At 42.9% G+C, this 13551-nt stretch overlaps 1 protein-coding gene across 3 annotated transcripts; it reads left to right on the top strand.

The window, feature by feature from the left end:
* The first annotated feature begins 378 nt into the window (after positions 1-378).
* On the top strand, positions 379-8965 carry LOC109884474 (cytohesin-2). Of its 3 annotated transcripts, XM_031837970.1 has the most exons (13): positions 1294-1447; positions 1717-1834; positions 2140-2290; positions 2739-2805; positions 2973-3091; positions 3182-3262; positions 3426-3538; positions 3615-3763; positions 4024-4136; positions 5213-5291; positions 5441-5512; positions 5599-5753; positions 5873-8965. In XM_031837970.1, the coding sequence occupies exons 2-13, from the start codon at positions 1816-1818 to the stop codon at positions 5955-5957; spliced, it is 1203 nt and encodes a 400-aa protein (XP_031693830.1). In that variant the 5' UTR covers positions 1294-1447; positions 1717-1815; the 3' UTR covers positions 5958-8965. The 3 variants fall into 3 exon arrangements, with proteins under 3 accessions (XP_020332029.1, XP_031693830.1, XP_031693831.1); XM_020476440.2 differs by lacking the exons at positions 1294-1447; positions 1717-1834 and adding an exon at positions 379-573 and having other exon boundaries at positions 4024-4135; positions 5215-5291; XM_031837971.1 differs by having other exon boundaries at positions 1294-1828.
* The last annotated feature ends 4586 nt before the right edge of the window (positions 8966-13551 follow it).

Below are 13551 nucleotides of genomic sequence, written 5' to 3' on the forward strand. Positions count from 1 at the left end.
AGTCAATGCCACTCAGACATTGCTCGATCAAATATTTATTTCTTAATTTCATTATTTTACTTTAAGATGTGTGTATTGTTGTGAATTGTTAGATACAACTGCACTGTTGGAGCTAGGGACACAAGCATTTCGCTACACCCGCAATAAAATCTGCTACAAATGTGTATGTGACCAATAAAATGGTCATTTTCCAGGCAGTTATTGGGAAATAAACCAAGTTCTACGATATTGGCCAAAACAACCTCAGATGTTTGTGTCACATATGAAAGTGGCTTGTTATCACTGTCTTTGGTTGTGTGGCTTCTTTCTGGGTTCAGAAGTTCCTTACAAAAATGGCCGAAAGGGAGGACGTGTTTATTTAAAACAAAACGTTAGCGTCACTTCCTGTACCACCACCTCCTTTGTCTGTGCCCCAGGTTTCGGTACGCAAGGCTGGTTATTTATTTATTTCCTTTTTATTTGGAGGATATATTTTCATATATATCCATTACTTTTTCATTTATTGAATGACAGTCGACTCTGAAATATTTATGCCTAAAAGCAAAGCGCCAAAAATGGATGACCTGGACTACAGTAAGTATCACTACGCTAACGCTTCGCTTATAATAACACTCAGCTAGCCAGGTAGTTGTAACAGCAGGCATTTCACTACACAATTAGAGCACAGTTATCACTAAACAATATTAACGTTGTATGCATTATAATGTACTGCATGTTTCTCATATGAGAGTCCCATATAACCGCAGTCGACGTAAGCTAATAATACAGTACTGGCTAACGTTAACTCGCTAGTTAGCAAGCTAGCGAACTCTTTAGGCTTACTGGGTAACTAGTTGTAGCTAACTACTTATTGTAGTTTGACCACTCATCCAAATAGCTAGCTAACATTATTCATTACAGTATTGGTTACCATTTCACGTTAAACTTACCCACTGTCCTTCAAGAATCAAAACATTGAATAACTTAGCTAGCTCGTTAGTTATTCACCTCATTCTGAGGGGCGGGGTTGTTGTTGATTTACAGATGTCATTTAGCATCCCAAACACATGAACCCCATCGTGGCACAATAGTGGCTGGTCACTCTACCGAGGTAGTACTGTGGTTTGCAGAGATACTGTCGCCTCTATTTTTTTAAACTCCAGTCCAGGCTGGGGACCCAGAGGACTGCACATCGTTGTTCCAGCACTAACACATCTGACCTGATACAACTAATTAGATAGTGGCTTGATAATTAGTCTAAACAGGTGTGTTAGAAAAACAATCTATCCTCTGAGCGAAGAAGCTACAAAAATCAGTGCAGCACTGATAACAGGCCTAATCCATTTAGTTACTTTAGTTGAACACATCTGGGGATTGACAGTAGCTAGAGAGAAGTGTCATTTGGAATTAATACTTTTTTTTGTGCAAATTGTCCTTCATAGTTCACATATGCCGAAAGGGAGGACGTGTAAAAAAAATTTTTTTTAATGTAGATCTTATCTCTGTCCCCAACTAGTATTTGTCATGTCTAACCACTCCCGCTGTCACATTAGAGATTGTCAGGATTCCATGGAATGTTTCAGAGTGAAAGCCCTGCAGCCAGTGTTTTGACTTATTTGATTTTAAACTTTGTTTTTCCTCTTATCTACAGTACTTCTGTTCTGTGTCGATAGGCTACTTCTGTGCAATACTAGTTGGTTTTCTGAGCTCTGTGAACTGTTCTTTATCGATGAATAGGCTGTAAGGTTGAGTGCTCCAGTATATCAAGGCTGCAATGAGATGCCCTTCATCAACCGCCTGATTTTCCACACATTTCCATTTGACTAGACAACCAAAATGGAGGAATTAGGTACAGGTCAGTGAGTGGAGAAACTAGCAAGAATAGAGAGGGGAAATTGAATAACTGTTTGGAAAAGGGGATTGGATATGACTAGTTTTGTGTTTTGTAAAACACGGCTTTTACTCAAACGTCTTATTGTTTTCAGTAAGAAATGCACAGTAGCAAACAGACTTTGAATACTGTCCTATTTCAGGTCAATTTTAACTTAGTTCTCTCTGTCCCCACCATTTTCCCATTCTCTCCCATTTCCATGCTCCCTGTTTTTCTATCCCCATCCATCTTTTTATTCTCTCACCCCTCTTCTCCCTCCTTCCCTACAGTCCCGGTAGACCTGAGTCCAGAGGAGCGCTCTGAGCTGGAGGACATCCGTCGGAGGAAGGGAGCTCTGCTGCAGGAGATCCAGAGGCTCAGAGACGAGCTCAGAGAGGCCATCATAGAGGTGGAAGGACTGGAGACCAGCACAGAGGGCAGGTGAGAAAAACACAGATGGTCCCCTGAATATTTCAGTTCCATTATTCAGTGTGTAGCACAGTCCCTCCCCCCTGGTGTATCTGAAGTTGAATTATAATGGGATGATTAGAGAGAGTCCATGTGACAGCCGTGTTTCCCCAAATAACTTCCTATGCATTCAAGTAACCTCTGCATTTACTCAATATTGCATCTATGGCAACTTCACTTTTAAGTTTATGTAAAAAATTATAGCTTCCAATTGGCTTCTTCGACTATTCTCCTCTCCCTGGCAACTTCCCCAGGTCATAGCTGCAAATGAGATTGTGTTTTCAGTCAATGTAGCATTTCTAAGAGCTATTTTAGTGTGACTTCCCCACTCTGTCCTCTCCATTACCCTCTAACTGTATGTATAATTGATGAAGAGGTATTGTGTTGAATGAGATCCACTCCTTGTCTTTCCTCCCTGCAGTAAAACTCTACAGAAGAACAGGCATGTGGCCATGGGAAGGAAGAAGTTTAACATGGACCCCAAAAAGGTGAAAAGGGGACATGGAATGGATACATAAATCTGATCAGCTTTACTCTACAACCCCCTCCCACCACAACTCCTCTCTTTCACCACAACCCCTCTCCTGTCTGTCTTCTCATCAATCTCTTGAAGTGTTTACTCTCTTTTGATTGTAGTTTCTGTCTGTCTGTGTAGGGTATTGTGTTCCTGGTGGAGAATGAGTTGCTCAGACACACTCAAGAGGATGTTGCCCAGTTCCTGTACAAAGGAGAGGGACTCAACAAGACTGCTATAGGAGACTACCTGGGAGAGAGGTAACCATTCCCTCTCTCTACCTTGCTATTGTCTTTGTTATTGTTGGGCTGAACAGCATCAGAAGTCTACGTTCCTCTTCTCTCCTGTAGGGAGGACTTTAATCTCAAGGTCCTGCAGGCGTTTGTTGACCTTCACGAGTTCACTGATCTCAACCTGGTCCAGGCTCTCAGGTAAGCTGGGGTGTCCTCTATGATAAGCTCTGACATTTAATAAAAAACAGTACATCAATTTCAAATTGTAGAGGATAAAAACACTACATCAGCATCTTTGTTACCATGACAGCCAGTGCTCTCACTGACCTTTTGACCTCTGACCTTTGTGTGAAACCTGCAGGCAGTTCCTGTGGAGTTTCCGTCTGCCTGGCGAGGCTCAGAAGATTGACAGGATGATGGAGGCCTTTGCCCAGAGATACTGTCACTGCAACCCTGGGGTCTTCCAGAGCACTGGTACACACACTTACCGTTGTTACAACACAGAGGTCTACTAGCCACTTCTCATCCTATGGTTCCGCTCTCTCCTCAGATACGTGCTATGTGCTGTCGTTTGCTATCATCATGCTGAACACCAGCCTCCACAACCCCAACGTGAGAGACAAGCCTGGATTGGACCGCTTCATCTCCATGAACAGAGGCATCAATGAGGGTGGAGACCTGCCAGAGGACCTGCTCAGAGTGAGGGAGGGGAACATAGGAGCTATGGGGAGGGGCTAGGGGAGTTTCTGTGGAAGTGAGGTGTCGTTGGCTCTTGACTGAGTGATTGTTCATCTTTTTTCATCAGTTTGGAGGGGTTCAGTGGAATGTCAGTGGAATGTCTCTCGTTCAGATAAAATATCAGTGTGTTATAGTGAATCTCCCTGCTGTTAGTCTCTCCTCAATGGTCTTTCGCATTTAACCCAACCCCTCTGAATGTCTCTTGTCTCTGTCTACCACAGAATCTTTATGACAGCATCAAGAACGAGCCCTTCAAGATCCCTGAGGATGATGGGAACGACCTGACACACACCTTCTTCAACCCCGACAGAGAGGGCTGGCTCCTCAAACTAGGTGAGCTGGCCGTGGCGATGCCGGGTGGCGGGAGGGGGTACTGCGGCTTCTCTCTGCTGATCACCTCAAGGTGGTTTCAAAACCAAATATGGATTATTTGGATGGCTTAAAAATATATTAACATTCTGTAATGTCTGTAACGGTCCTGATTAGCCCCAGGGTTTTTGGATAGTGAGCGTAAACTTGTGTGCTCTCTCTCCTAAGGCTTTGTGCTGTTATGTGCCTGCTTCCTTCTCTCTCAAGTTTACACTAAAGATAATGATACACCGCCAATGTTCTGAGGCAATATTGCCAGACTTGTTGTCCAGCAATGTTGCCTAAAACATCGTCCATGTATTATGATCTTAAGACTGCCATTGCATGATGGGTAAATAGACAGAACTGTCCACACTGAGGGAGCTGCCCTTGGATTCTCATAAAATCAGTTTGTGTTTTCTCCGCTATGTTAAGAATAGGATTGGGCCACAGTAAACTGATCCTAGATATGTGTCTATGAGCGACTTCTACACGGAGCTTCCCTCAGTACCTCACTCTCTTGCATCATGGCAGTCTGAACCGTCTCCTCTCGCATGGTGGGGTCTGTGATCTGTTTGTCACTAATATCTCTGCCGTCTTCTCCCTCCCGGCCCTTCTCTCCCTCCCGACCCCAAAACCTCTGGTCCCTGTTGTCTCTGCTTCTCCCTGTGATTTCCACACTCTGCTGCTGCCGCTTGTTTCTCAGGAGGTATGTACTGGGAGAATGGGTCCATGAGAAACACTATCATTCTTATGGAACCTAAATGGCCAACAGGCATATAGAAGAAAAGTTATTGTCCACATATGCCTTTTGACAGACATCAGATGTCACATATTACCATGTGAGATGAATTGACATACAAAGGCACAGTAACATTGGACATGTAAGGCTATACAAGCTGTCTGAATAACTGTAATATCCTGAAGGTGATGTGTAGTAATGGAGTATTTACTTCAGTATGTGGAACAGTCAAGTGGAATGAGTTTCTCCAGTCCAGTTGGTATTCTGCTGACCTCCAGATACCACCCTGTCTCATGCCTCTATTGGTCTGTTCGTATTTCAGGAGGACGGGTGAAGACCTGGAAAAGAAGATGGTTCATTCTCACAGACAACTGCCTTTACTACTTTGAGTATACTACAGTAAGTCAACATTATAGCTGCCAAAGTGCCACTGTAGAGCAATGTGATGGAAATGTAATCCATTACAGAGAGGGTAAAGAGCTATGTAACAGAACATTGTAACGTGGATCAGTGTTCTGTACTACAGTGTGTATAATGTGTGTGTTCAGGATAAGGAGCCCAGAGGTATCATTCCCCTAGAGAACCTGAGTATCCGGGAGGTTGAAGACCCCAGGAAACCTGTGAGTTTGTTATCAATACATTTAGAATGTCAACATAGGACATGATCACTGCACCATTTCTCCTGACTCCCACTCTTCCCTCCCAGAACTGCTTTGAGCTGTACATCCCCAACAACCGTGGTCAGCTGATCAAGGCCTGTAAGACGGAGGCAGACGGCAGAGTGGTGGAGGGGAACCACAACGTGTACCGCATCTCTGCCCCCACACCTGAGGAGAAAGACGAATGGATCCACCACATCAAGTACGTAGGGAGGCAGGCAGGCATGAAGGGAGAGTAGGGTGTATGGATGGATACATTTAGAAATGCATCAGACTAACATTCTTCTATTCTGTTTCTGTTTCTTCCATCCCTCTCTCCAGCTCTGCGGTCAGCGTGGACCCCTTCTATGAGATGCTGGCTGCCAGGAAGAAACGCATATCGTTGAAGAAGGAGGAACAACCGTAGAACATTCCCTTCTTCCTCTCTCCTCTTCATCTCTCATTCCAACATGGGACACAAGCCTTTCTCTCCTCCCTAGATTAATTTCATTCCTCACTTTTTTTCCCTCTCTTTCTTTCTTTGTGAGGAGGACTTGTTGCTATCCTGTTTAAGAGACTGGCCAGCACAAACCGGCAGTTCAGGAGTTCACCACTCATCCACTACTGTCTGCTGCTGCTAGCGGCTGCTCTGTACGCTACCACACTACAAAGTGTCCACTACTACCCTATATACTACAGTTCACTCACTCAAAGCCTCCTTCTCGTCACAACACCTCTCCTTCCTTCTTTTCCTTGAAGTGAACTGTGAAATAAATGTGTATTTTATTCAGGGTAGCAAGCAGGGCCACTGAACCTTCCATCACAAACAGGTTGCAACTCATCAGTCTGAAGTGACTTCCTCTCCATCTGTAACTGATCTAACATTGGGGCAACGGTCCAGTTCTAACCGGTCACTGTGTGAAGGACAGAATGCCCGGTGGCTGAGGAAGCCACTTTAACCTGTTAAGATGCAGCCCTAGTTGTCTGCTGTGCTTTACTCTAACATCTTGGCTCCAGGTTAGCATGTCTATATCAGCATTATCAAAGTGCCACTTTTAATACTGTAGCCTCTATGAAGGAGATGACACTGGTCCTTACTGCTTAGCCTTAGACCATAAAAATGTCATTCTCATGTTAAATTTGTTATGATCAACCATCTATGGGAAATGTTCCCAGAAGAACTGACCAATAAGGCAACAATTGACCAGTGAACACTAAAAGACGACGACTCTTGTCAATGACCACTGGCGTTTCCTTCACAAGACTGTTAATAAACTCCCTCATACAGACACGTAAACTGTTAAACCCAATTCTATAATACGCTACAGTGGGTTTAAGAAGTTACAACGGCAGCTTATTACAACGTATACTTCATTTTTTTGTGAATACTTGTTAGAATATTGTTTACAACACAGATTTAATTTATTGTTTATTTTTGTTTGTTACATCTTTTGTTTTGTAAGAGCTACTGTAGAACTGCATGTGGAGATGAGGGTTAATCCTCCATACACACAGATGGACCAGACTCGTGTTAGTGTTGGGTGCATTTGAGAAAGAGTGTTAGTGTTCCCTGTTGACACAATAGAATCAACCTCCAATTGGAACATTATGATTATTCAGGACAGGAGAGTGATGACATCACAAAACATTTAGGATAGAAATGTCTAATATAGAACAGGCATGGTTCTATGTGGTATGGAACAGGGAATCCTGTCAGTTCTATACATTCCATTTCTATCTGCACTGTTGATGATGTTGCACCGTCCTGAAGGAACCTCTATTACCCTCTAAGAGCCTGAATGAATGAGGCTCACTGAAGCACAAACAGGTGTCCCAGATGCCTGTAATGGCTTTCTTTCAGCCATAACCATCATGGATATATGAAAGGGCTGCATAGGTGTCCTTCATAATACTGATGCCCATCCAATCCTGTCAGATCTGTGACCTAAAAGGAAAGCAAGCTATGGGGGGTTATTGGGACATCACCCTATGATAAGTCTGAAACGACCTGTCTATTATAAGAACTGAAATGATGGTTCTGAAGTTGAATCATCAGTTAAGCCAGGAAAAGGCATCAGATTCCTCTTAATGTGATTGAATTGAAAAGGACAACAAACATGGAGCACTAATATATCTTTCAATATTGTAATTGCTGAAATATTAAAATGTATTAAATGAATAACAATGTTAAGGATACATGTGTAATGATACATTATGCCTGAATTGACTCGTAGATATTTGCATTAGTTGTTTTTCATTGGATTAACATTTCATTAGACTGAATATGGCAAATGCAGAATTAGGATTGTCTGCTGCACTTTATCAATATTTAAGCAGCTGTACCTGCTTTAAAGAGCTGTACCTTTTAGATGGCAATACTAACTGCATCTGTAGTAGCCTCCAGTGGTGGCCAGGCTGTCCTGCATCATCCTCACTGGTTGTGATGAAGGCTTTACAAATCCATATTTTGATCACTTCCGGCTCTGATAACAAAACTACAGAAGTTTTACTCTAAATGTTGTTTACATAGGAAAGTCTAGGTACAAAAAAATGTTCTCTTAGTCTTTTCTAGTTATTCTCTGAGTATTTGATGTGACAGACACACAGCAGCGAGCCAACCTACAGGCAGGGCTGCTGTACACTACACGACACTAAAACACAGTAGACCTATCTGGGTATTCTTGAAGTGCAAAGTTGCCAAAATGGAGTTGGGACGTCCACCACTACTTCTGTCCCCCAGACCCCAACATCACTACTTCTGTCCCCCAGACCCCAACATCACTACTTCTGTCCCCCAGACCCCAACACCACTACTTCTGTCCCCCAGATCCCAACACCACTACTTCTGTCGCCCAGACCCCAACATCACTACTTCTGTCCCCCAGACCCCAACATCACTACTTCTGTCCCCCAGACCCCAACATCACTACTTCTGTCCCCCAGACCCCAACACCACTACTTCTGTCCCCCAGACCCCAACACCACTACTTCTGTCCCCCAGACCCCAACACCACTACTTCTGTCCCCCAGACCCCAACACCACTACTTCTGTCCCCCAGACCCCAACACCACTACTTCTGTCCCCCAGACCCCAACACCACTACTTCTGTCCCCCAGACCCCAACACCACTACTTCTGTCCCCCAGACCCCAACACCACTACTTCTGTCCCCCAGACCCCAACACCACTACTTCTGTCCCCCAGACCCCAACACCACTACTTCTGTCCCCCAGACCCCAACATCACTACTTCTGTCCCCCAGACCCCAACACCACTACTTTCTGGGATAGTGTTTGATTTAGTATTTATTTATTTTTGTTTTACAGCAATGTAAAGATGGATAGGTCATCTGTGCTATATGTAGCAAAAACAAAACCACGGTACACGGGTGCCAGTCAACTGTTGTGAAACAATAAAAAGTGAACTGAGACAATACTCATTTACAATGTAAATGTGTTTATTACAGTGAACGGTATTCCCCAGAACCTTTTATTCCATTGTGACTAGGGTTGCAAAATTCTGGAAACTTTCAATAAATTCCCTGGTTTTCCTGAAATTCTGGTTGGAGATTTCCCAGAATAAGCAGGAAATCCAACCAGGATTTGTGGAAAACCAAGGATTTAATTGAAAGTTCCTGTAATTTTGCAACCCTAATTGTTACCCACTTATAGCCCAAGTGTTTGCGTGACCCATAGAGAATAACTAGGGCCCTAAAGGTCGATTTAGCATGGGTTGCACCATTGAAGACTTTCACCATTTTGAAGTAGTCAACTGGGTGGGTCTTTCTATGGGTTAAGGAACGATCACATGATTCCATCTGGGTAATCAGGTGGGATCAGCCAATGAATTATACTTGTGAGCAAATATTCCATAACTGCAGGTGACAGTAAATCTCCAACCTTGGCTTTATATCTGTTTTAACAACACAGTACAGGTGGCAGTGTGGACACTCAGTTTGTTTGCCAATTCGCAGAAGAAAATGGACTGCTTCAAAATGGAGAATGCTTCAATGGCCCTGTCCATGAACTCACAGACGTCGTAATGGGACAGATTCAATGATGCGAGGTTGATCTAAATCTATGGTGTGACCCACCAAATGTAGAAAACCCTACAATCCAGACCAAATCCAGCCATGACCCATGACAAGCTGGCCATGGCCCAATTGGGTCTTGACCCACCGTTTAGGAATCAGTGACTGGGACAGTCTGGCCTATCTCCTGAGTGATGCTGGTACACAAAGGAGATTCCATGTTCCAACCAGGAAGGGCAGGAAGAGACATTAGGGCACTTGTCAAAATCATTCCACGGAGGGCCAAGTGTCTGTGGGTTTTCACTCCTCTCGTGTACTTGATTGATGAATTAAGGTCACTAATTAGTAAGGAACTTCCCCTCACAAAAACCCACAGACATTAGGCCCTCCATGGAATGAGTTTGACACCTGCATTAGCTGGAGCAAGATCTTAAGGCTTAAATGTGTGGTCTAAGTTCACACCTGAGCTGTGAGTGCCTGCATGGATAACAAGGTCAATCAAGCAAATCTCCACGGTATAGGACACAAGAGGTTGGTGGCACCTTAATTTGGGAGGACGGACTCGTGGTAATGGCTGGAGCGGAATGAGTAGACTACTATCAAATATATCAAACACATAGTTTGATACCATTCCATTCGCTCCGTTCCAGCCATTATATGAGCCAACCTCCCCTCAGCAGCCCTCCACTGGTATAGGCCACCCCATCTCTAGCGCCACCTGCCCTGATGTGGTGATCTGTGGGTACTGTAGTGTGGCCACATTGGGTTGCTGAGAGATTGATTGTGTGTGCTGGGTGTTAGTAGCAGGCTATCAGCAGTGAGGGAAGCAGACAGGTCAAACAAGACGTCAGGTGCAGTCTGAGGTCAGAATGGGATTCAAGAACATAAATGGATTAGTAAACAAACATTCAAACAGCCACATCAAGGTTTTTATTTACAAATAGTATCAAATCATTTCTGATACGTGTGCAGTATCCACAGACAACGTCTACTGATAGAAACACAGCCAGATCAAACATTTCCAAAGCCACAATGTTATTACAGCAAATGTTATATTAGCCTAATATAACATTTGGATAAAAAAGGAATTTGAGAAATGTTTTATAAATTTGGCCATCAAACAACAACACGATTTCAAATAAAAAGGTACATACATTGACAAATAAAGTAGTACAAATAAACACACACTTTTGTTCAATATCAGTAAATAACAAGAACTCAATTTCAGTGGAACTTTCTTACCTGCTAAATACAAAGTGCATTGTGAATAAAATCGTAAATCTGTTGCTTGTCTGATTCTTGGTTTAGGGGTGAAACTTGACTCCTACATTAAAAAGAGAGATAAAGAGAAATGTGGGGTAACTCCCTTACATTTTCACTCCCCTACGTAGTAGCATGATTCATAATACATTAAATCAAGCTTTAAAATGAGTTGTATGTGTACTAACAAAAATATGAACTCAACATGTAAAGTGTTTGAGTTTGAGTTTGAGTTTATTTTATTTTTACAGGGTCAGTGCAGATTAATCAACGTTTCAGTAAAAGTGCCGGTTTTAGCCAGACGGCTAATTTTCAACCGCAGTCCCTGGGCAGGTTATTAAAAACAATTACAATATAGACAATAGAGACATAGGACAAGCAAGACATAGCATACAGACAGAGCAACATAGGACAAGCAAGACGTAGCAAACAGACAGAGCAACATAGAACAAAAAGCAGCAAGACAAAATAAATAAAAGCAACAAAGTGTTTCCAACACCTCACAAGCTACAGACAACAGACAACATGGAAAGCGGCAACACACAGCTAGGGACCATGTTCACAAATCTGATTGACCTTTAGCCATGTCTTCAAGCATTTTGTGAAAGTGTGATATGTGGTGCAGTTATGTGTGTCTGATGGCAGTGTATTCCAGACATGAGAAGCTCTCACAGAGAAAACGGATTTACTAAAGGTGCTTTTCCTTAAGGGATCTATACAGTCACCTCTCATGGCAGACCTTGTGGATCTGCTGCCATATGTTTGGGTTTTCTGTTTAACAAAAATATTGAGTGGAGGGGGAGCCAGGCCATTTAGGTTCTTGAATACAAGACATGCGTCGGTGTATTGCACAAGATTTTCCCAACTCAGGAGCTCATGCTTTCTGAGGATATAACAGTGATGATGGCTATTGGGCTTCCTATCTAGCACTTTGAGAGCCTGTTTATAGACTGACTGAATAGGTCTTAATGTTGTACAGAAAGCTTGGGCCCAACTAGTCAAGCAGTATGTTAAGTGGGGGAGTATCATAGATTTGAAGTACAGGCAAACTTCCTCTGTAATCAAACAATTTCATATAAATCGGAAATGAGCTAGGTTGAATTTGGTTATCTGAATGACCTTTTTCACATGCTTTTTAAAAGAGAGTATGATGCAAAGGTACTTAAAATCAGATACCACCTGGAGCTTACCCCCTGACACATAGACATCTGGCTCAGTAACATCTGTTGCCCTCTTTGTGAGGCCCACAGTTTTTTCACATTGAGATGCAAACACGAGTCACTGAGCCACTTTGTAACCTGGACCATTACAGTAGTGAGTTCTTGTGCAGCTTGTTGTTTGCTCTTTGCATGCACATATATCACTGTATCATCTGCATACATTTGAACTTCAGACCCAGTACAGACAGAAGGCAGATCATTAATATACAGGCTGAACAGGAGGGGCCCCAGTATTGACCCTTGGGGCACAATCATACCTTGAAGGAGTTCTGCCTTCATTCATCTCAAGGCATCAGGGGAAAAGTTGAACTTGGACAATTGTGTGATGAGAATCTCATAGTTAACAGTATCAAAAGACTTCCTTAGGTCCAGAAACACAGCCCCAACAACGCCCCCTTTGTCCATCTTGGACTTCACATTTTCCAGAAGAAAGCAGTTGGCCGTTTCTGTGGAGTGTTTCGCTCTGAAGCCAAACTGCATGGAGTGTAATATGAAGGTGCTGTTGTTGAGGTGGGCAATCAGTTGTTGACACCACAGGTAGTATACTAATGGGCCTATAGTTACTCACGTCAGCAGGGTCGCCTGATTTAAAGATGGCCGTTATTATGGCTGACTTCCATACCCTTGGAAACACCCCGAGACCAATAGATGTGTTGGTGACCTTAGTAATGGGGCCAATGAGTGACTCTTTGTAGTTTTTAAGAAAGGTAGAGTTCAGCCCAAACACATCTTTGGCTTTAGAGTTCTTTAGTGAGCTAATCACCTTGTTCACCTTTGACTCAGAAACCTCCCTTATGATGAAGACAGGTTGAGCGTCATTCACTAGCACTGAGCCCAAGAAACCAGTGGAGGGGTTCTGTGTCAGTACCCTGACAGAGTCAATAAAGTAGGAATTGAAGGCTATTGCTATTCCGACTGCATCCTGTGTTAGATTGTTATTCACCATGATTTCTAGTCTTTTTGCAGTGTTACTATGGTCTTTCCCTGTTAACTTTTTTAGATTCTCCCAGGTCAGTTTAGAATTTCTCTTTGCTTCACCAATTATGTTAATACATTTTTTTGCCTTTGCCTGTCTGATTTCTTTCATCACCTTATTTCTCAACATGGTAAACCTACGTCTGTCATGCTCTAATTTGGATCTTAGGGCAATTTGTAGAGCATAATCTCGTTCTTTCATCAGTTTCCAGATTTCTCCATTTAGCCAAGGAAGAGTGCTCTTTTGGCCAGGTTTGGATTTGATTTTCTTTAGCAAACTATTTATTGTAGTCTGGATTGTGGATAGAAAAACTTGACTATCAGCTTCCACGTCTGTATCGGACAAGCGATCATTCCAGTTAATTCCCTTAATTGCGTTTTCAAAATAGCTTAATTCACTCTTATGTATTCTTAGGTATTCAACAAGTCACCCTGGTTGGCCCTTTAACTAGCTGTGTAAGGTCAAAGGTATTAGTGATCCGTTTGAGGGTTTTCCTACTAAACTTGTCTTCATAATTAATGTTAAAATCTCCCAT

This window comes from Oncorhynchus kisutch, linkage group LG2 (genome assembly GCF_002021735.2).
Source record: "Oncorhynchus kisutch isolate 150728-3 linkage group LG2, Okis_V2, whole genome shotgun sequence".
NCBI classification, from domain to species: domain Eukaryota; kingdom Metazoa; phylum Chordata; class Actinopteri; order Salmoniformes; family Salmonidae; genus Oncorhynchus; species Oncorhynchus kisutch.